Source organism: Buteo buteo, chromosome 1 (assembly GCF_964188355.1).
Source record: "Buteo buteo chromosome 1, bButBut1.hap1.1, whole genome shotgun sequence".
Lineage (NCBI taxonomy): Eukaryota > Metazoa > Chordata > Aves > Accipitriformes > Accipitridae > Buteo > Buteo buteo.
In genome coordinates, this window is record NC_134171.1 from 52,949,246 (window position 1) to 52,972,755 (window position 23,510).

The 23,510-nt window shown below is 37.8% G+C and overlaps 1 protein-coding gene across 1 annotated transcript in view; it reads left to right on the forward strand.

Moving 5' to 3' along the window:
* GRID2 (glutamate ionotropic receptor delta type subunit 2) overlaps positions 1 to 23,510 on the forward strand; it is a 737,675-nt gene that overhangs the window by 491,827 nt on the left and 222,338 nt on the right. Inside the window, exons 5-7 of the mRNA XM_075030714.1 lie at positions 10,995 to 11,048; positions 17,925 to 18,098; positions 23,218 to 23,379. Of these exons, the coding sequence (XP_074886815.1) occupies positions 10,995 to 11,048; positions 17,925 to 18,098; positions 23,218 to 23,379 (390 nt within the window). The remainder of the gene's footprint in view (positions 1 to 10,994; positions 11,049 to 17,924; positions 18,099 to 23,217; positions 23,380 to 23,510) is intronic.

Consider the following 23,510-nt stretch of genomic DNA (forward strand, 5'->3'; position numbering starts at 1 on the left):
AAAATGCTTTCAGCCTGCATACTTGGAGAGGAGCTGAATGCTAAGTTTATGTGCAAGTCAGAAATGTAGGCTATCTCGCTTGAACCTCTGCCACTGTTGTTCTCTACAGATATGTAAAATGACAGGACAGGCACCACCATAAAGCTGAAGAGCAAAAAGAGCTGATGGCGTTAGTGATACTTTGTCACTGGAACAGTGACCTTCGTTAATAATGCCTGTGATAGGAAAATGAAATACTTTCTGTTTCAGTAATGTCAATCTGATGCTCAGCAACAAATGCTTTTAAGGCAGACAGTGAAGAAGAAAAAAGAGCAGCACCATTATATTCTGTAGTGTATGATGTTTAACATTTTCCCTGCTACGCAGTCAGACTAGATCTTCAGTTTGCTAACAAATGCAAACGGAGTTGAAACCACATTTCCATATCACTAATAAAATATACAACATGCTGCCAGCATAACCAGGGCTGGATTTTCAAGGCAGTCAACTTACATTTAAAAACCTGAATGGAATGGGCAAGTTTTCAAAAACATGTGGCCTCCTGCAGCCCCTGTTGAGGAAAATCTGGCTAACTTATGGATGCTGATGAATTCAGAGGGTCTGGCCCTAAAATATTCCTTTGATACTCTTGGAAAAAGAAGATGAACAAAGCCTTGTGTTTTTGGTTTGAAGATACACATTCAATCTATATGTTTAATAGTTCTTATACTTAAAGTCTTTCAAACCTTTAAAAACAACAGCACCCACACCTAGTATCAGAAAACAATCAACAAAAATTGGCCAGATTGACTATTTTAAATTTAATTGGGTTTTTTTTTTGGTTGGTTGGTTGGTTTGGTTTTTCTATTAATTTGGGTTGCTGGTACCTGGAGTGGACACAAAGCTTTTTACTGAAATTGGCTGCTATTAGGAAAAACTGATATTGTCTTTGGGTTTTTTGTTTGCTTGCTTTTAAACAGTGGTAGTCTAAAAGTTCGCACTACCAAATACCTTTCTGATTCAGTCACCCTGTTCTTGTATTGCTGTTCTCTACTTCCTTCCTTCAAGTTCTTCCTCAAACCCCATGTTTTTCACCCTTTCTGACAGTGGTTTCCATCCTAACTAACTATTATTCTTCTCATTTAAACTGGTGTAAACCAAGAGTAACTGCACTACAATCTGTAAAATTACTCGGGTATAAAATCAGATGTGGATGAGAAGGGCAAGGTTATTTAAAATACTACCCTTACATGATTCCTTTACAAGTTTTACTTGAATCAATGTCCGTTTGCTGAGTGCAGTCAACCCACACTAATGCACACTGGGAAGGAATCTTGTGCCTCACAAGTGTATTTTTCTTCAGTCTTAACTGTTCACTGCCTTACTAAAGTGATAACTTTATCTGGTTAATCATGATTCACAATTAGAAACATGCATATGTTTCCATATTGGCAACAGGTGTAAAGAGATAGTAAATATGAATTTGCATATTTTTATATGAGCTACCAAAAGATTGTATGTTGAAATTATGACAGATACCATTTTATCATCTGTACTCTTTTTCTGCAGCCTCCAAAGCTCTCTTCACTAGCAGCCTAATTACCTAAAGCATACATTAAGAATGATCCATTGTCAAACTGATATTCCTCTTTCCTCTACAAGTTAAAGCCTAGACTTAATGGCTGTTTAAGCTTCTTGAGTCATGTTAACAAGTTGAAAGGTTTCTTCATTTCAGTAAGGCTTGGCATAAACCTGCTGCTACTTATGAAGTCTCCAAGGGGTTAAAAGTAGGAATCAAACTTTTCATTCTGCTTAGAAAAATAACTTATGTGTATGGATAGAATAAATTTAAACCTATGAAAAAGCTTTGTTAATCCCCAGCTTTTCCTGTTGTGGAGAAATTCTGGCCTTGATGAAGTCGGTTACAAAGATGTCGAAGTCAGCAAGGCAATTATTTTCCCTCTATTGGAGGACTTGTCAACAGCCTTCAATCTAGAGCGAGTTCACTCAAAGGGTAGCTCCTGAATGTGTTTGAGTGTGGGAGATGGTGAGGTGTTTAAAATAAACAACACGGGAGAAATCTCTGATTCCAGCTCTTAATCCATACAGAGGAGGAAATTTTGAGACTTTAGCATAGAGTTCGGCTTCTTATGTTTGATTCTTCACCTTCAAAGGTGATGACAACCAGTTTGATTCAAAGCCCATATTCAACCCAAATGCTCGAGTTTTCTGCTTAGATTTCAGACTTCCAAATGGAATTCAGCTTAAAAAAAGAAAGAAAAAAAAAAAGGCAGATAAAGAACAAGAGATCTTCAGGTATCAATTCAGTACTATCACTATGAACAAAATGTAGTTATGTATAAAAAAGACTATAAGAAATTCTTAACAAGAAAGGAAGATACAGGCAATTGTACAACAGTAGAGAATCTGAATTTCTGAATTTAGATGAGGGTTTGAATCACTTTGTTACTTTGAAATAAGCAGTTTCTAGGTGGGAGGTACATTATTGTTCATTGAGAATACTATTCTACTTTCTAGCAACTGTCTTCCAGTGCAGGTAGCGTAATATGCTCATGGTTCTGAGTTAAAGCCAACTAGCTTCAGAACAGGCATGTGGTGGTTTTGTTGGGTTTGGGTGTTGGGTTTTTTTCAGACTGGATATTAAAAATACTTTTCAGGAGGATAATTGGAATATAAATCAAAACATAAATTTGGGAATACCAAAACTGACTGTAAGAATAAAATAATCCTTAAAATGAAAGATGCTTAAGTTACTTAGAGGTATTGTTTTAAACCTATAGTCTACAGGCTAACCTCAGAGGAGGATGCATTTTTAGATTACTATAAAATAAATACATTATTAGCTTTTCTCAATGATGAAGGTGATTAAAAATTTAAAATTGCCTTTCCTACCAGACAGAATGCGTTTTTATTTTGTGTTCTCAGTGCAAGCCTATGGTCACACTCACTGAAGTGTTAATGCTGTGTTTATGTACTTTTATTGAATGTTAACTGTTGACTTGTTTTCTTCAGCATGGGGCTGATTTCTTGACTTGAAATGCCTCCATCTCTTAAAATCTTAGGGCAAGGGAGATGAAATCTTTTCTGGAGCTTGACTTGTTTCAAATATGATTAGGATTGCAGGCCAAGTCAATATAAAACTAATTATTTAGTGGAATAACCCAATTCTTTTAGTTTAAAAGTGTAATTTTTTGAAATAAATCTGAAAAGGGGGAAAACTGATCAAGTACTTCAATTACTTCCTTCTTTTTCAAAGAAATGTGCTGTCATGAGACAAGCAAATAAAGCCATGCCAGCCATCTCACCTGTCCTTAGGAGGAGACTAGAAGATGTCTTCCCCACCAAATGCTTAGAGGCTTGCTTTTTAATCCTTGGTAACTAGATGACTAGCGGCCTAAGGATTTCTCTATCAAGTTTCACCCAATGTATTCTTTTTTTGCTTAGAAAGAACTTGAGGGAAAGGAATCCCAGAAGGAGATGATGCTTCATAAGAATAAAAATAAGTATTTCTACGTGTGGTTTTTTCCCTCTCAGGAGTGGAAATGGGTAGAGATTAAAATTAAATTCCAAAAATATTGCCTTCAGTGAAGAGAGATTTTTATGAGCTTTAGTTTCTGGTGTGCAAGAATGAGCTTTATAAATCAGCAACTGATTTCCCTACTGAGAAGCTCAAAGGCTAAGAGCAGAGACACAGAAAAAGTCTTGCTGTGGCACCAGCAGGAAGAAATGGTACAGATAGCCTGATAAAATGGTGGTGGTTTAATGAACTAGCAGCTAGATGAAAAAAAAAGGGGGGGGACGGGACAGGACGGGACTTGGAGACAAGCTCAGGATTTCCATGCACAAGTCCTGCAGTGTTTAATGTAGTACAACATACTAAATAGTACAACTCCATGCATTTACCTTTCCAAACTTCAGATCAGTTAAGGTAGTCTTGAGTTTATCACCTAACTTTCTTAGTACTACCTGTACATTAGCTACTTAGTAGTCTTATTTTGCTTTGCATACCACCACTTGAGCCATCTATACTACAGGAGACTACTCTAGGTGCCCAAACTAGTTAAATCATACCTTTTCAGTTAAAGGAAATGTTAAGAAATAGTGTCTAACTACTATTTGTTTGGTGGTTGCTTTTTTAATTTGGTTTTGTTTTGTTTTGGGGTTTTTTTTGCAGGGTGGGTGGCTTCTTGTCTCACATATGTGTACAGGAAGCCTGGTTTTTACCATATCTCAGTGATCAGCAAATTGCTATGACCCTGGGAGAGGAAATTGGGTTGAAGCATATATTCACCTATAAAACAGCAGTGGTGACTCCAAGGGGTTTGTCTATGAAAAGACATGGGCAACAAATCTAGTGGTATTGGACAAAAGCATTTTACCAGTCTTCCAGCTGGAAGAGTGCAGTTCAGATTACAAGACCACATAAATGGGACATATTGTAGACAGAGGATGTTTGGAAAAGGTTAGCAGGGAATTTGTGTCCCAGCTCAACTCTTGGAAAAAAGTAACTTTCTAAATCACTTTCTAAATTATTTCAATGCCAGCCATTTCCAAAACAAGGGATTATGCAATGCCATCTGTTGGCTTTTGTGAAAAATCAAATGGAAAATGTGGTTTGCTCAGTGGTGGTCCAGCAGAAAGAGATTCACAGTCACTACCACAGCTCCTGGTGGAGCAGAAAATTAACAGGAAGGCCAGCTCTAGTTGGAGACACTTTTCTTCAACATTTTGAGAAATGAGTCCTGGCGTCTGGGTAGCTTGTTGTAGAGCAGTCCCAACTGTAGCAAAGGTAAAACTGGAGCCCAGGGGCTCTCCCCTATGTTTCAAACAGGAGATACTTGAGATGGCCAGTCTATATGGGTCTTTTCATACATGCAACGTTACTGCTCATTAGGTGTTTGCAAGACTTGTCTGACTTGTTGCCTATGTATGGAGGCGAATTCTGAAGATCCAGAACAGTTTTTCCGGGTTTCCTTTGTAAGGGTTCTGATCTGTATCTTGTAGTTTTGGCCCACACCTGTGGGCTCGTATCTATAAGGAAGAAGAGGTGTAGAGAACTTTTTATGTCATTTTCCATGCCCTTTTTGTTGAAAGCTATTTGGCTTTCTTGCTTATTATTACACATGCGAAAAGCTTGCATGCTGGCACTACTACTGCTGTATTTGCTTTAGATTGTCTTGCATTTAGACCATTTGAAGGTTTTAGCATGAACAATAGCAATAGTTGTGATAAATTGTCAGGCTCTTCCAAAGAATCAGAAGTTCTGGAGTTACTGCCAATGACAGATGGTTTGTCCTTGCTCATCACTTGTCTTCCTGACAGCATTTTTCTGCTCTCTGCAGAATCTCCCTTGGTGTGTAGTTGAATTCTTTAGAAAAAGAAAATTATTTTCTGCTTCATCCATGTTCTTGCTCATCAGTTCATAGCATCCGTGTTTGACTAAGTGGAACACCTTCCTCATGAAGCAGAAGTTTGATTTATTTTAATAGGGTGTTAGGAGAACTGCTGAAGTTTGACATGAGTGCATTTCTAAAGTTACAAAGATGTTAAGAATGATCTTTTATATCTATTGCTGTGGATTTCTATGACTGTGTGAATGGCACTGCGTACTCGATGGGCTGTATCCTTTGCTGCAGGATTTATGCAACTAATGACACAGTGTTTTCAAATACTCCGATGTGAACTCTCAGTCTGAGCAGTGGTTGAGTGGGTAGAGAGTGAATTTCTTTCTCAGTTTTTCCACAATTTCATGAAGTCTGTTTCAGAACTGGCCTGATAACTTGCTGCTTTGATTCTTAGTACTGGAGAATTATGCGATACAGCATTAAAAATAACTGAATACTAACAGCCTATAGCTGAAAAAATTATGAATTCAGAAAAATCGTTCTCTGAAGTTGTTGGCTATATTGGCTGTCCTCTGCTTATTCTCTGACACCTATTTAGTTGGGTGAGACAGGAATCTGCGAGTTGCTATGGACATTAGACTGCAAGGATGCAGCTCCCCAGTTCATACTGGAGTTCATCTGCTTATGTATGTTCCTGCACAGTGAAGGTACTCAGTGGCACCACAGAAATGCCATCTCAACAGTACAAAATGCTTTTTTTAGTATTGTTTCAAATACTTACCCTTTCAGTAAATAAAAACAGTCTGAACTGCACAACAGTTGATACAGAATTAATAAGTTTCTGCTTCTTTTAGCTACTGCTAGTATGATTCATCACAGTTAAGAAAGCAAAATATATTTGGAAGGACAAAAGCAGCCATCTTGGGTTAGACCAAAGACTGTTTCAGTGTCTTTATCTCTAAAGGTGTCTGTAAGTGAATGCCTGAGGGAGCAGTAAGAACAGGGTAGGCATATATGCTACTGTCTCCTAATAGTCTCCCAGCTAGCAGCTATATTTATCTTTAGAGAGCTTTCTGCATTGAATATAGCTCTGTGTGTTTAGTAACCCACAGCTGAATTCTTGTACAATTTCCCCTAGAGGAAGTGTGAAAAAAGAATTTGTCAAATATGTGCATGGTTTTCTTTGTTTTGGAAAGGGTCAACTCTCCTCCATTTAATATATGTGTAGGATTTGGTGTTCGGCACTCATTATGAATGCACACTAGTTTTTCTCAGTTTTCGCTTAAGAGGTGAGCTGCATAAACAATATGTTCACCTGCCTTCTGTCTTGTATGGAAATTTCCAATCTGTCCCTTGCCTTTCAGGAGTGCACAGCACTGCTTCCTGTCACAGAGCCAGCAGAACCAGTGGATGAATCTGAAACTTGAATTGTATTCAAATGCTCAGGGTCTTGAAGCCCCTACTTCCTACACGCCCTCATCAAATTGCTTTATTGCTTCTAATATACAGGACATCAGATTTCTTTTTCATTACTGCCCTTATGCTTTTGCAAGCATATTTTGTACATTCATTATTCCCTGGCACAGAACGCAAGTTCATGCCAGCTCACTTGATATGCATGCAGATGTGAATTTCAACCAGAAAAAGATCATCACTCAGATAACAAATATGTGTTTTAACTTTCTGAACATATTAGTCATAGAAGCCTTCTACATAACTGCATTATATACTTCTGTTGAAGCTGGATTATATGCGCCTTTAGGTTATGATCAAGTTTAAGCAGAACCAGCCATGCTCTTCTGTGTTTTTTTTTCTTTAGTCTTATTTGTTATCATCACTTCCAAGTGAAAATGCAGTGGGTTTTTTAAGTAAACAAAACAGCAAACTCAGTAGATAGACAAGGGCGTTGTGGAACATTGTGTCATGACTGTGAAGCATTGCTGTGTCAAAGTAATGATTGTTTTACTGACGGATAATTGGATCTAGGTTGTGTTACTGCTGGCTTTAGATATTTTTATTTATTTATTTATTTATTGGGACTGTTTTAGTATAAACTCAAACTTGTAAACTTGTGCTTAATAACTGCTGATTGAGAGAATCTTCTGGCTGTGAGATTATGCGTATGATTACTGTTAGTGTTTGAAGAAAACTTTAGGGTTGAACAACCTTTTGCTTCAAGCATCAAACTGAAGGTTTATATAGTATTGTATGTATTTATTTTCTGTAAAACAGTGGATGTGCCTGTGCATTCTTTTACACTGAAAAACATAAGCAGCACAATAACTGGAAAATATCGGAAGGTTATTAATGATGATGATAATAGTATAGTGCCCTGCAATTCATACAGACATAGTCAGAATGTGCACTGCCCAACTTTAAAGTCAATTAAATGGACAATGTAGGCCATACTGGGAGAAGAGATATTCAGAGGTGAGGGACTGAGATGCAGCATCTTGATCCTGCTGAAATGGACAGCTCTTTTGTGAGTGATATTAATGGGACTAGGATTTCATCAGGTAAGACTGAATGACCCAAGGACAAAAAGACAGCCTTGAAATTCCAGTCTAATGCTGAGTCCCAGTTTAGATGTAAATCTATATTTCATCAAATAAAATGGAATGTAAAAAAAAAAAATCTAGCAACTTTCTCAGGGCATCGTCAGTCATCGAATCATAGAATGGTTTGGGTTGGAAGGGACCTTAAAGATCATCTAGTTCCAACCCCCCTGCCATGGGCAGGGACACCTTCCACTAGACCAGGTTGCTCAAAGCCCCATCCAACCTGGCCTGGAACACTTCCAGGGGCTATTCGTAGCCTATCTAAACTTAGAATATATTAGTTTGAGTGTCTCTGAGTACATTACAAGTTCATTTCAATTTGACATAAGCTTTTTGAAAATGGCTTTAATATTAAGTAGATTCATGAATGCATGAACTTTAATGGATAAAACATGATCTTTCTGCTGAAGAGTTTCAGCTGTAACTAAAAAATGGATGCATTTCATCTTATTATTTGCAAGTTGTGAATAAATTTGTTACAGGTAGCCTGAGCTGTTTGAAATAATAAGAGTGACTTGTGAGACCAGCAAGCCTCTTCCAGAGTCTGGCTTAAGAGGTCTGTGAGCTGTACATCATAAAAACAGTGACACTTAGAATCATATTCTGTTGAAAAGGCCTTGTCTAATTGAAATTTGAGAGCCTGAGCAAAGTAGATACACAGAACCAAGTATTTATAAAGAAACTAAATGAACTGAAACCAAAGGTTTAATGAAAGATAAAGTGCATTAAAATCTGATCAGCTGAAGCTTCAGGCACAAAGAAGTGATCAACCTCACTTTTACTGTGTTATTAAAAACTGAACAGAAAATGCAAATTTTCATTTTGTGGATTCCTTCATTCTGAAGTTTCAGTTGACTGCCATTTTGAAGCAGAGAAAGAGCTTAGGAGCCCTTTGTGGAACATAATTATCATTGTCATTCCCCTAACACCACTGGGAGCCTTGACTCCAAGGGCGTCCCTCTGGCAGGCTGCCCCAGAGCCACAGGAACCTCAGGAGACCTCATCTTGAGCAGAGTAGTTAGGGCAGGGCAAACATTCCCGGTGGGACATCCTGGAGCCAGAAGTTTTGAGGGTCAAGGTTGCCAGGAATCTGACAAGAAACCAGAAAATATGTGCTGCCTATTTTTATTCTGCTTGCTTTCAGGGGAAATGTATGTAGATTGGCTAACAGAATTGGTTTTGCTTCAGTAAGGTGTTGATTTTTTTTTGTCTTATGGAAAATTTAAATGGCATTGCTTATGTTGTAAATGGCATAAACTTTCTATGCTTGGGAACTTTATATAAGGAGCAAATGCTACCCTGAGAACTTTGTTACTATTCTGTCCATTTTTAACTTTTGTCTGTTCCTGAATGTGTTTGTTTTCCAACTGGTTTGATATAAGAGATCTGATTAGAACAGCCATGCTCCAGTTCAAGCATCCTGGCTGGGCCTGTTGTGATGCCTCCTATCACTTAGTTACTCAGTTTCTAACCTGTTCTTTTATATGTGCTGTGTGGAAGCCTACTGTGGAAAATGGAAGAAAATGTCAAAGCAACATGACAAAACATACTGTCGTCACCACAGAGAAAGAGTAGTGAGTCTAAATTCCATGTAGAGTAAGGACCCTGATTCCTACTGCTAATAATATTGAAATTTTCCAGAAGCACGATAACAGTTATGGCTTTCATCTCCCCTCATTTCTTACTGGTGCTGTGAGAGTTTCAGATAAGAAGGCGGTTCATATACTGCTGCTCTTGCTTTTTTTTTCCCCAGTCTCTCCAGATCAGAATTTCCAATCTTGCCTATCATTCTAGTAAATAAGCAGTGACCCCAGTTCTAATGGCCTTTGAATTAATAATGAAGGTTATCAGTATGGGGTCTTTTGCTGCTCTTAAGATTTGTGGCCAGTTAAATTGTTCTCCTTTGGACATGGCACAGTATAAATTGCAGTCATCCTTGGCAACTGCTATTTGTGTTGGTCATCATTAAAAGCCAAATATGACTGCTGTGCAGTGGTCCAAGTAATAAGAGCACAGCACTAGTCATCTACTTGAACAGTAAAACTTTGTAAGTTCCAAGCCTTGTTTCAAATTTTCTTTGCTTTTTCTTGGGATTCAACACAGTTTTAAGTATCCAGTATCCAGTTTTGAATTGTGAATCAAGATGAGCGTGGTGATTATACAAGTAAAATGGGATTAATTTGTTTTTAAAACTATTTCAGTGTCAATGCTAATTCAGTTTCATTTAGGAAAAAAAAAAAGTAAAGCTGTCCAGTCTTTTCTATAGTTTGTTTCTGGCCTCCCTCCTGTCAATGATTTCTTTCCTAGGTAATGCAAGCAGACAAAATGTATTTTTTTCCCCTCTGTTTCCACTGCAAAGGTGAATCAAACATGACTTGCCACAGAAGTGTAATGGATTCAAGGAGGGAAAGAATAGAGCTGAGTGAAAGATGAGTTAGGAAGTACATTTTCAGTCCAGCACAGAGGCAGCTCCTAGAATACTTTTCAGCAAAGGAAAGGAGAAGATGCATGGGAGGAGGATTAGAGGCCCTCTGTGTGTGGAGCCAGGGACAGACCATCATTCATCATCCCTGTGACAGCCCTCTTTCTCAAGGGAACACTTTCCTCCCCACTCTTTGCATTTCGGTGAACCCTAGCATCAGTGGTGTGGGTTTTTTTGGTTTGAGTTTGTTTCATTTTCTTTAATTCACAGGCTTATAGGGTAGGTGTACACTGGAAAGACCTTAGAGGCAGGAGCTACAGAAATCTGACAAGAGTTACTTGATATTCATTTTCTGCCTTCCTTTCTGTTGCTCCCTCTCCACACACAATATTAAGGCAAAACCGATTTCATTTTCTCCTCAGTCAACTGTAACACATTCTTTTCTGTGATGCCGGCAAAGAAATGTATTTTCCAAGTTTAATTAGCAGTCAAACAATAACACAAATGCTTCTGCAGAATTTTGCTGAAGGTTCTCTATCCTCAGTTGAATAACAAAGGTCTTCGAGGGCATGTGCTTTGGGATTTGTCATTTGCAGAGAGCATCCATTTAATTTTTTTTCTGGCTTTCACAAGCAAGCTGACTGATAGCTGGTTTGTTCTCTATTTCAGGTCGTGGAGACTAATTTGGTTGCTTTTGACTGTCACTGGATCATTATAAATGAGGTAACTGCCAAGTGAACATTGTTGTGAACCATGAGTCCTGTTTTCAGGCTTACTGACAATATTCATGCTGATCTTGACTTTGCCAACAGGAAGCAGAAGCTACGACAAAGTTCAGACATGCTGGGGGAGTGGATGTTGCTTAATAAAAATAGAATGACAAGTTCTTGGACTTTGCTGGTTTGTCTTGCCTATTTTAAACAGAAGTGCTTGAATGAATAAATGGAAAATAAAATGAAAAAGGCCTTTTCCTTCTGAGTATCTTGAGATTTCACATTTGACTTGAGCTGACTGGTTTTGGAGGATCTTTTTAAGATCTTTTTTTCATATGTAATCTTTTTGTATTGGAGTGCTTGTGGTTGTTTATATTTTAATGATTTTTATTAATAATAAAAATAATAATAATAGATTCCCATATTTCCCTTTCCTTTAAGAATTTCCCTAGAATTCAGTCACGGTTGATACCCAAACCTATTGATATTAGTGGGAGGCTTTTTGGTGGACTTCTGGATCAGGTCATATATGGATGTTCATGAAAGGAAAAAAGAAAGTTAAACTGAGATCCTATTTTTAAACTGTGGAATAGGTTCTTCCATGAACACTTGTCAGCTAAAATACAACGATTCAACATGTGAAGTAACTCTGCATATAAACATTGAACAATGCAGTCGGCCTTAGATTTGATGACATTCAGATTTTTTTTTTGTTTTGTGAAAAGCAATTTAGGTCCAGAACAGCCTAATTCCCTGGGGAGATAACTCTCCCCTAACATGTAGATTGTGCGACTCCTGTATATTCTCAGGATAAAAGATTGCTTGGAGATATTGTGTGTAAATTCCAGGCTTGCTTTCTGGATTTGCTGTGCACTTCTGTTTTTATACTTAAATACTAGGTTTTCATAGTACAGTGTGCTAATAGTGAGGTAACTTAATCCAAAGCATTTTTTTTCAAGGTTATAGCAAGGTATAACATTGTTGCATTGGGATTGTACTTTGGCCTATTTGTTTAAACCAGTGGAATTTTAGCCAGTTTTCCCTGGAGAAAATTATGCCTCAGAAAGTGCTGTGAAGACAACCCAGGTCCATCAGAAATTATAGGTTTGGGCCTTGCATTGCCCCTGACCAGTAATCTGTGTTTTTTTCCAGCACTGAATGGGGCCTCAGTGGTTGAGAACCCAGCTTTACGCTACAGACAATCATGTGAAGAACATACGTATTTTGTTGGTTACATGAATTTTTTGTGACATCTTAGACATCTGTGTTTGTGTGCCTGTATTGGCTAAATCAGACTGTCAACTAAGTAACTGTAACGCTGTTTCTTTGGCCTCCTAATTTGAAATTCTAAGATGATCTATCACAGTGAAAATGCATTGTTTTGCAAAATCCACATATGATTCAAATAATTCCTTGCACTGAGATACCAAAATAAGCTGGAGTTCTCTTTCCTATTCCATCATTGTGCCAAGGGGATATAACACATCGAGTATAGTGATCACAGTTTTGTGACCAGGAATCTGCTTAGGCTTTGTGAGGTAACATCTGCTATTTTAATTGCTCTCTTTAAATGGTATAATGCCCGGAAAGAGTTCCTTAATTTTTATTGTCCCATTAGTTGCTATTTTATGTAATACAGCAAATTTGCTTGAAGACTGTGTATCATAATGGAAATGCATGTGTGGGAGGAGGGAGGTTGTTCCGATAAAATGAAAGGATTCATAATTTGCTAAAGCATGATACATTGTATTAGTCCTTTGCAAATAATACAAATCTCTTCTGATCAGTGCAGTCAGCTGAGGAAACACACTCTCCAAATAAATGTTCCTGCTTCTTCAGGGCCTTAAAGCAGATGGTGCAATTCTTTATTTAAAATTTGCAGGAGTCATAGATTTGAATGTAGTCATGATCAAATATGTCTTAACAAAATATGAGAATGGATTTCTCACACTGTCCCTCTGTCTGTCTCTGCTTGTTTCTTTTCCTCTACACAATAGTAAATATAACCTCAAAAAGCCCAGGATATTAAAATTATATTTCTTCTATGACTCTTAAATCACAAGTGTACAGTAAGCTTAGATTTGATTTAGTGTAACTGAAAGGGGCATTTGTATGATTTTCATCACTTTTCTTTCTTTTGCTCCTTTTAAATGAAACAAATGTCCTTTTTTATTTTAAATCCATGTCTCTGAAGCATTTTCCTTTGTTAAAATATTTCAGAGTCATCTTACTATGCCCAAGGCTGCCACCAGTTCTCTATTACTATTGTTTACTCAAGGACAGCTCAAAACACTTTCTGCTGCCTACAGATGCCATACAGGAGGTGAAAATATTAATGCTACTGTAGAAAGGATTGGTTGGATTTTATCTTCAATAACGTGCACAATTATGACCAGCTCTATTAAAATTAGAATGGAATGGGTGCACAGAAAAGCTGATTTGTGTGAGGAGACACTGAAAACGTTGGCTTGATTAGCCTATGAAAACAAAGACTGAAAGAGGATATGCTCTCTGTTTATAAACACATACAAAGTGTGAATAAATGCATCATTGTCAAGGGCTAGAGGACAAGGCTGGCACAAGAACAAATGAGTTCAAATTGCCCATAAATAAATAGAGGGCAAAAGTTAGTAGAAGGTTTCTAATTACCAGAGAAATCAGAGTCTGGAAAAACTCCTTCTTTGAGGAAAGAATGAAAAAACCGCCAAACTCTCTTAAAGACCATTTGATGGAAAAAGATCCAACAGGTTTGCCCATCGTAGCACAAGAGAGGACTGGGGGAACCACAAGATTGTATTCAAAGGCTACTTTCAGATGAACACATGTTTTTCCTAGGAGAGGGCTGGTCCTTGGCTGATGCAGTCAGCTTGTTCCATTGTGTTTCAGCCCGATGCACTCCACCATGAAGAAAAGCGTAGAGCATGACTGTTTTAAGCTCAAGCAGCTAGATCAGGTCCTAAAATCACACCTCAGTTCCAGGAGTTCACACAATTCTACATTTTAATATGGACAATTGATTAATAGTAGCATTAGAGGTTCATTTGAACCCTTACATTTCCAATGGTGACAGCAGGTCAGGTGCGAAATGCCACCCTCTTTGGTACAGGTCGGCAACTAAGCTGCCAGCTCTTTTTTTCAGACAGGTGAGACCCAATGGACAGGCTGACTTAGCCCTGCTTTCTCCATGCTCTTGGATTTTTTTCTTTGTGAAAGCTAAAAACTGATTTCTCCTTGTCCTATTAATTTTCTCTTTTTCATCATCCTCCCTCGAACCTAAGAAACCTAAGGAAGATAAAAATGGAGCAAATGATTATGCAGTTCAAGATTTCCCTTTACTTGTCTTGGAGCTTCATCTAGTTATGCCTTCCCCTCCACTACTCCTCTTTGGAAAGTGCTGAGAAATTCAGGAAGGGCATAGCCCAATTATGCTATGGCATGGGCAGTGGCAGCCCCGAGGCCTCAAGGGGATATAAGAGTGGCCACCCTTTCCCACTCTTCCGCCTGCTCACTGCTGCTGGCTTTTGGAGGAGGAAAAAACACTCTCCCCTCTGAGTATCATGTGGGGTGTGATGAAGACATGGCATGCCCTGGAAAATAGGGCATGTCCAGTATATGATAAATACCGGAATCATCGTCTTGGCCTAAAGTTAAGTTGTTTCATAAGAAAAAGTATTGCTGCCTTTGTTTGGTGCTTATTACAGGAGTATGTGAATAAATTATTTCCCTCCATGTCTCTCACTACTGGGGCAGTTGCTCTGTGGTGAATAGTAAGTCTCTGCCTAGGTTGCTTATCTTAAAATAATGAGACGAAGCTGAACGGTAATGTATATTAGTGTCCAGTATATAGTCTTGCTTCCCACTGGAGTCTCTGCCTGATATGTCAAGGTGATCCTCTTCAGTTCCCTTTTCCTAATTAATCTGTAAAGAGCTATCAATTTAAAATAGCATTTCTTTCCTTATTTATTTGCCTACTCAGATGAAATGTACATCTAATTTTGTCCTTGTTCAATTTGAAATAGGACAGCCTCCCATTTATTCCAAGTTCAGACCAACAAAAGATAGGTTTGGAACTATATATTGAACTTCTCATTTAAAAAAAACAACCAAACAAACAAACAAAAAAACCCCAAACCCAACACATAACCTAGCCTAAATTTATACAGGTGCCAACTCAGTTCAACTTGGCCAACTTTGTCATTTTTTTTTTGACATTTGGTGCTTGTGTAACAGATCATCTGCCATCCTTATATCATTATACTGTATCCTCCTTTGAAGTGCAAATGAAAATTGTTTCCTTTCATACAATAGTTGCTTTATATAGTTTTCTTAAGTCAGATCCAAAATTCAAGAATGAGAGATGATATTGGAGAGTCATTATATAAAAGGCTCGTCACTCAGTCAATGCCAAGTATTAAAAAAATGACAAAGAAATATGTAGCAAATGACTGAAGTGGAATTTGGGTTTGCATGGCATTGCTTTGTTGTTAACCTAAAATCTGAATTTATGATATAAATCAGTGGAATTCACAGCATTTAAAATAATAGTTGTCATTAATCTATTGATGTATATACCTCCTTGGCAGCCATACAAAAATCTCTTTGGTGTTTGGATTCTGTTATTAGTTCCCAGGTGATGTATAAAAATATGAGGTAGTAACCTAAAGGTTAAAATGAAAGCACTCTAATTAATATGCACCAAAAAATGCTGAATACAGAAAAAATAAATACACTTTTGAGACAGAAAAGATAAATGTTTGAGCAGGTGAAAGTCAAAATGTTTTTTAAAGTATTATTTAGCAATGTAAAGTGCCTGTGCAGGTATCAGTTTTTACATTATTAGAATGAGTCTAATATTCTTGCTGTTACAGTTTGGGCACAGTGTATAATGAAACCAGGCAAACATTTTTAAATCCTCTGAGAAAGGATATAGTTTAAAATCAAAATAAGTTTCTTGAGCTCTCCTTTCTGATTATACTGAAAGTATTATAAAAAAGATTACATGCATTTTGCTAAAACAGCAGTTTTGATTTTTTTTTTTTACCTTGCAGCTAGTGAAATGATACAGACTAAATGAAAAGACGGCATCTTAAGCTGAGAGAAACCATTATCTGTGGTACATTAAGAATTAATCGACCAGAAATGCAAGATATTACACTGGACACAGCTGATGCCATGTGTTATTTTTGTTAGCAGAAAAATCTATATTTCATAAAGAACATTAATAACAGATGAATTGAGAAACTATGACAATCTGTGAAGATGAATAAAATACTGTTATTGTAGTCAAGAGAGTAGAAGTCAAAATTTACATCTCATGTATTTTTCTTCCAAAATTTAGAGGAAATAACAAATACCAGTATGCCCACAGAAATTGTTCCAAAATAATTAAAGAATGTTCACTGAAGCTCAAAAAAAGCCAAAACTACCAGGATAGTTGTCTTAGCATTTTAAGAGCTGCTTTTTCAAAAAGTTTGGCTTCCTTTTCACAAGACAGATTCTGTAATTTGAGGTCAAGTCTATCTCCTGGTGCCTCCTAAGTTCTTGATTATGAGTATAGATAAGGAAACTAGATGCAAAAAAAGATGCTGGTGTTTAGTTACAGGTATAACAGTGCAGATGTGCTGTATCCTTTAAAAAATTAAAAGCTATAAATACACAAATGAGAATCAGAAATATTCAATAAACTGTGGCTGTTTGCAAGGGTATGTTAAATGCAGACTACTAATAGGAGCTCCTCAAGCACCTCCCTTACTGGGGGGTGTGTATCCACAAATTTAAACATCTAGAAAGTTTGGGGCATCAGCCTCTGTAATAAATACAGATTATGGAGAAACAGTTTAGCATGATGAAAATTAGATTCTAGTTAAAAAGATTGAGCAATTTTGTAAATTATTTCTCCTGCTTTACAGAAAAATACAGACACAGAATTGCCTTGAAAGCTACCAGCTGACTCTGAGTCGTCAGAAAAAAAACTGTGTTTAACTAAAGTTCAAGTTCTTATGTAAAGGTTGGAGTCAGTTGCTGTTGCTTGTGAGCCCACACTCCTCTTGCTCTGTGTTCCTGAGGGCCTCATCATTCAATGGTGTAAAACACTGTGTTCCTAAACTGCAGGAATTCATACTATGTAAAGAACTGTTTTTCTGGTTTCCCTAACCTGCCTTAAAGTTAGTATTTTAAGCTTAGTATTTCACATATCGATGTATTTATTGTTATTTTTTTTCTTTCAAGTGTGTGTCTGTAGAGCTGAGCATTCAGCTGTAAGCCTTAATAGGTACCCTATGGAGTAAAAAGTTGGTTTTAAGTTAGGTCTTGCTATAAACAAACACATACACACCTAGAATGCTCTAATGCATTTTCTTTGCCCTTTTGGTAAATGATGTTTGCTAACTTGCACATTGTTTATAAGTTCTTGATATTCTGTTTCCAGGAAATGAACGCTTAAGGCCTGAATAATTGTACCTTCACAGCTCCTAAGTTAATGCTACACTTAGAAATACCTCATCATATGACTTCCTACTGATTTACACATTATCTGCTAAGGACGCTCTGAAACACTTTTAAGTAAAAGATCAAAGGTAAAAGGAGAGGGAGAGAAAATCCAAAATTTTGGATTTGGCTTGGAAACAAGCCTATTTACATCTACAAAGATTCGGTGAGGTTTGGGCACAGTACATTTTAAACTTTTGCAATTATTGTAAGGGTGCAATTTCAGTTGTTATAATGAGCATGCTTATGTTCTTTTTGAGGCTGTGGCAGAGCTCAACAATAGCCATGTAGCAATCACACACCTCTTGGTCCTTTCAGTTTAGTTTTTGTTTATAATCAGGTGGTAACATTTCTGTATTTTAACTTTCATGCATATTCTCTCCCTTGCCTTGTCTTCCAGGAAATAAATGACGTGGATGTGCAGGAGCTGGTGAGAAGGTCAATTGGAAGGTTAACGATTATTCGACAGACGTTTCCAGTCCCCCAAAACATAAGTCAGCGCTGTTTCCGTGGCAACCACAGAATATCTTCATCACTGTGTGATCCGAAGGACCCTTTTTCCCAAAGCATGGAGGTAGTTCATATAGCAGTCTATTCGCACCTGGGAACTCTCTTTCTAGATAAGTTCAAGGTTTTTCCCCAGGGGTTTAGTGTAATTTAATGTTTATTTTTCATGTCCTCTCTGACATGCAGTTTAACGGCTCATGGCATAAAAAGAAAATACTTGGGCAGGGGGAAGAGTGTGACTGATGGACAAGAACAACTCATCCACTCTACAGCAATTGAGAAGGAAGTGCAAAAAAGCCACCTGATCTCCAGGCAGTGGGGTAGTTGTTTGTTGCCCTCCTAAATTTTAATTTTTTCATCTCACCGAGAATTTCCTCCCCATAGCCAGTGTCTCCTGGGTTGCCGTGCTTCTCTAAACCTCAAATGTGTTGTCAGTAGGATAGCCTTCCTGGGGAGCACCCGCATCATCTGTTTCAACTCTCACGGTGTATGCACGTAAATCTATGCCTATGTTCCAAAGAGGCCTTATTTTCAGGGTTGTTAATTATAAACCACAATTAAACTGTAAGAGCCTTTCTACCACATGAAATCAGCAACAGGATCATGGTCACTGTCCTGGCTTCACACAGTTTTTCCAAAAGCAAGTCCTCTATTTCTCTTGTATATCTGGTTAGGCTTCATCATGACAAAGCAATGGTAAATCAGGAGTGTGAAATTGGCTTAAGATGTCAATTTTACTTTTGGTTTTTTTTGCGGGGTCATTTATGAAGTTGTGGAAAGATGACTGCATTGGCAGTGGTGCAGGAGGAGCATATCTGAACAGCAAAGAGCAGTTGTCTTGCAATGCTGAAAGGAAGGAGGGAGAGAAAACAATGGGAGAGAAATAGGGAGGTGTTAAAGAGTGTCCTTTCTTAAAATGAAGATATGTAAGGGGAAAAGGGGGAGAAGTGTGGCTGGTCTTGCCCTGTTTCAGGTTAGCTGTAAGAGCTTCTGCCTCACTAATTGTTCACAAAGCAGCCAGTAAGCAACTATTGATGACATGAAAATCTTTGGCCGTAGCACACTGCACGGCAATCCTGTTAGAGTTCTTAAAATAAACAGGGCTGTGTAAGGTCAATGGATACATAGGGTATTTCTAGAGGCTATTTAGGATCTGTGAAAATTTTTTAGGTTGCACCATTCTGTTATGGCAGCATGTTCCTAGTGGGAACTTCGGTAGTCTATGGATAACGTGTAAAAACTGAGGGTGTGATTATCGTGCAGCTGCTAGAGATTGCAAAGAGCAGTTTTCATGAACAAAGTTACCAACTACAGCAAGGCAGAAATTAAGAATCATGTATCGATGGGAGGCTTCACGTTTTGATTTATTTTTCTCTTCAACTTCACTTTCATTTCATTTTTCACTTCAACAGTGAACTGGCTCAAGGAAAGAAAAGTTCTAGAAATCAAAGTCTATTCTCTACAAATTGGCAAATTCCATTTAATGTGTTAGATTGGACCTTATACCTTAACCTGTGCTTCTTGATCAACCTATAGCTTGGAGAGCCATAATATTCCTATTGAAAACTTTCATAATGTTTTGGTTCAAAGGAATGGTGGAAGCTTGACTGGTTTAACTGTTCTGCACAGTTGAGTTGCTTTTTTCATTCTTCCCCTGAGATCGCTGCACTTCATTAGTAGCTGAGTGAGACAACACTAAAAAAATGAAAGGAAGAAAAACTCTGACACAGTTTCCCCTGTGTCTTTGTATGATGCACAGACCTTTGAGTAGCTGTGGGGTTTGTTCACTGCTTCTTTGTTTGTTCTCCCCAACAATATTATAAATCAACTTCTATTCCAGTGGGGAGTTGGAACTGTTTATAAATTGAAATTTCTAATGCTTTTTTTATGCCATTGAAGTGTGACTAATCAGAAATATTCTCTGGAAATTATAAGGGTGGATTTCTTGATTTATTTTTTCTGAATTACTCCCCCTAAAGTCTGTGTGAATAATTAATTTTTTTCAGCATGTTTATTAAAACACTGAAAAATATTTTGGTGAAGATCTCTCATTGTGTCTCTGGGATTGTCTTAGTTGAAACAACAACTTCTATAAATTTGTATCATTTTGGAGGCAGGAAGTTAAAAACTGGATTCACAGAAGTATTTAGTACAATTTAGTGCAATAGTCTAAGTACACATAAAATAAACACTGTTAATCCAGATTAATCTCTCATGCTTAATCTGCTTTCTTCTACACTCTGGAACAAAAAATTCATATCTGAATTTTGAATTGCATCAACAGGAGGTTATGCAGTTAGTTACTGCTTGGTAATGCAAGCGTCCAGCCATTAGTCTAAGAGGCTTGGAATAAATAAAGGATCAGTAATGGATACCAGGTAATGCGTTAAATGTCCCAGTAAATTTACATGGGAAATGAATAGAAGTGTAAAGTGACTTTAAATTACAGCCCCACTCTGTGCACTGGGACAGTTACTAATGAAGCATACTTCTGGTGGTGACAGGGAAGGGTGATTTTGAGAAACAGAAATTAATCGTAGTGTCTTTATCATTGCATTATCAGTGATTGACTGCTGTAGATGTTAGCTGAACTATTAGTGAAGGAATAACAATGCTTAATAATTGCTGAACTCTGTACTCCTGAGCCCTGTTAATACTTGATGAAGGCCCAGCTATATTACTTTTAGATTAGTGAGTGCATTCTTCCTCATGAACTGTGACAATAGTCTTCTATTCCCATGATATTAGGTTATGGAAGCTACCTTGAAAGCAATGTCATGTTGTTGGGAAATGATGACTTGGCATCTGTAGCCCTTCATGTATCAATTTAGTCTCATTAGTGACCTTATTGTCTGTGCTCTCTAGAGGGGTTTTTTTGGTTTTTTTTCCCTTTGGCGAAGGCTTATGAAAGATAAACTTGCCTCACAGCATAGTAATAATTCCTTCTCTACCCCTCTAACAAATGTCCCTGTGGTGCTGACTTCTTTGAGGAAATACAGTTTTAGCTGAAATGCTTTGAATTCTTTGTAGGTTTACAATACACAGACAAATCATCCAAGTTATTTTAAAAATGCTTGATTAATCTGAACCCAGATCTGCAATCCATGCTTTTAATCCTGTCATACACAGTGATGCCTGGCCTGTGCATCTGCAGAAAGTAAATTAGTTCCTGGGTGAATACTGAAATGGAAATATTCATAGCCACTGGAGTCCCAGGAGAAGGTCAAGTAAGAATAAAGAAGTGTCTTCCAGAAAAGGGAGTGAAGCATCATCGTCATTTAACGAAAAAGGGAAATAAGGATCAGAAGTTCTGTGCATTTGTGGTACTAACAGTGTAGAGTTGTAAAGGCAGTAGAGGATCCTGGGAGATTATCAGGAGGGAAAGCAGCAGACCATTAGATCTCCTTCAATAATATGTGGAAGGCAAAATGCCCCATGAAATTCTGTCAAGGTAAGGAGAAAGATGACCTCTTTCCTGGATGCTAGGCAGGGAAGGAGTCTGTCACAAAACTTTCCTGTGAGAACTGTACAGAGCAGATTGTGGGTGACAGAGGCAAAGCCAGCATAAAGAAGGAATTTACATAAGAAAATAAAAATGTAAAAAATAGATTATGTGGAAAGGAGTAATTAGGCAGGAAGAGAGGCTAATTTTTTTCCTTTTTTCCTTTTTTTTCCTTTTTTCTTTTTTTTTTTTAAGGCAATGTGTGGATTTGCCAATCAGTGTCTCAGATCTTCAGCATTATTGTGCTTCCTTGGTGTACATCCCCTCCCAATAGCTGCAGGACTTTCCCTGTCTTTGGATATTTTTAAGAGGCAGAATAGGGACATTCTCCACAAAGTTGACATACTTTCCTATTGTAAGCTTCGTTCTTCTTTTAAGGTTTTGATCAGACCATCTGTATGGAGGAACCCTTACACAGAGCAGTCAACGTATTCCACAAATCTGGGAAATGTCTTCTGGCTTTTCTGTGACTGATGGAGAGAAAAAACACCAGCAACCTTGCCTTAGTTAGCAAATTGCTGCTAGCTAATTTGTTTTCAGGCACTAGGAATGCTGAAGACCCCCCTTCATAGCGCAGCGCAGCTGAGGAAACTGAGTTTCCCCCAGTAACTTCAGGCCCCATGGCTTCAAATGACCGATAGGTTATCTAAAAATAATATTCCCAAAGGTCCTTCTCATTTCTGAACATCGTGTCTTTTCCCGAGAACCTCTGTTCAGGAGACCTGAGGTTTCTCTTTATGATACTGTTAGTAACTTAAATGTCCCTGCCATTTGAGGACAGAAATGGCTGAAATAAAGCTATATTGTAAACTACCTGTTTCAGAAGTGTTCATGAATTCTGAGCTTCTGTTCTTTTACATTGAATTGTATCTTTCACATCTGACTTTGTACTGTGTGCATTTAAAAGTACATATATAGAAATAGTATATGGGTAAGTGGAACTGGCACATAAGTAATTTCTTTTCTTGAGTTCAGCTGTTCTCTCTTTGATGCCAGACTGGAACTTCCTCACACTGTATGCAGGTAACTATGCTCACAGTGAAACATGTACATGTTTACTCAGTAAGAGTGTTGTCCTGCAAGGAATTAACAGCCATTGCCAAATACTCTGATGGGAAACACTATAAGTTGCAGAATCAACATGCAACTGCACACTAAGAAAGATTTCATCGGGTTGTATTCCATTCCAGAAATTGCCTCAGTCGGAATTGACTGCAAAAATCAGGAACAAAAACCATAATGAAATTATTTAGTTTAAATTTTCAGAGTGTCTGTTTTTCAAAAGAACAAAACAATCTTGAAGAGAATTTGATGGTGTCCAAGTATCTGGTGACTGAAAAATTGAAAGTTGCAGGCAACTGGTTAAAAATAAAAGAAAGTCTGTTTATGTTCATAAGTAGGGCTTTAAATCCTGCAAGTGGAGCTGTGCCAGTGATTGGGCTGCCTGTACTTCATGTGTGTGTAGTTTGTTGCTGCAAATCACTTGTACTGTGACAGCCCCTAGCTGCAGTTTTTATGAGAGCCAAAGATAGGACTTTTTGACTCTTACAGTTTCTTCTTCATACCAAATAAGTTATTTAATTACCAGAGGATTATGGGTACAGCAAAACAAATGATAAATTCTGGCTGTTGGCAGAAGACCACAAATAATAATGCTAATACTCCCCCTTTAATGTCTTTGCAGATTTCAAACCTGTATATATACGACACTGTCCTCCTCTTGGCAAATGCCTTCCATAAGAAGCTGGAGGACAGGAAATGGCACAGCATGGCCAGCCTCACCTGCATCAGGAAGAACTCTAAACCCTGGCAAGGAGGACGATCAATGTTGGAAACCATCAAGAAGGTACTTTTTCCCCATATTTCCTTGTCTTTGATTTCTAAAATACTTGCATTAGGGAGTATTTCTTTCTGAGATGCATACTGTTCTTGCCAGTACCAGCAGTGTCTTTTCAAAGCAGTAGTTTTGATATATTT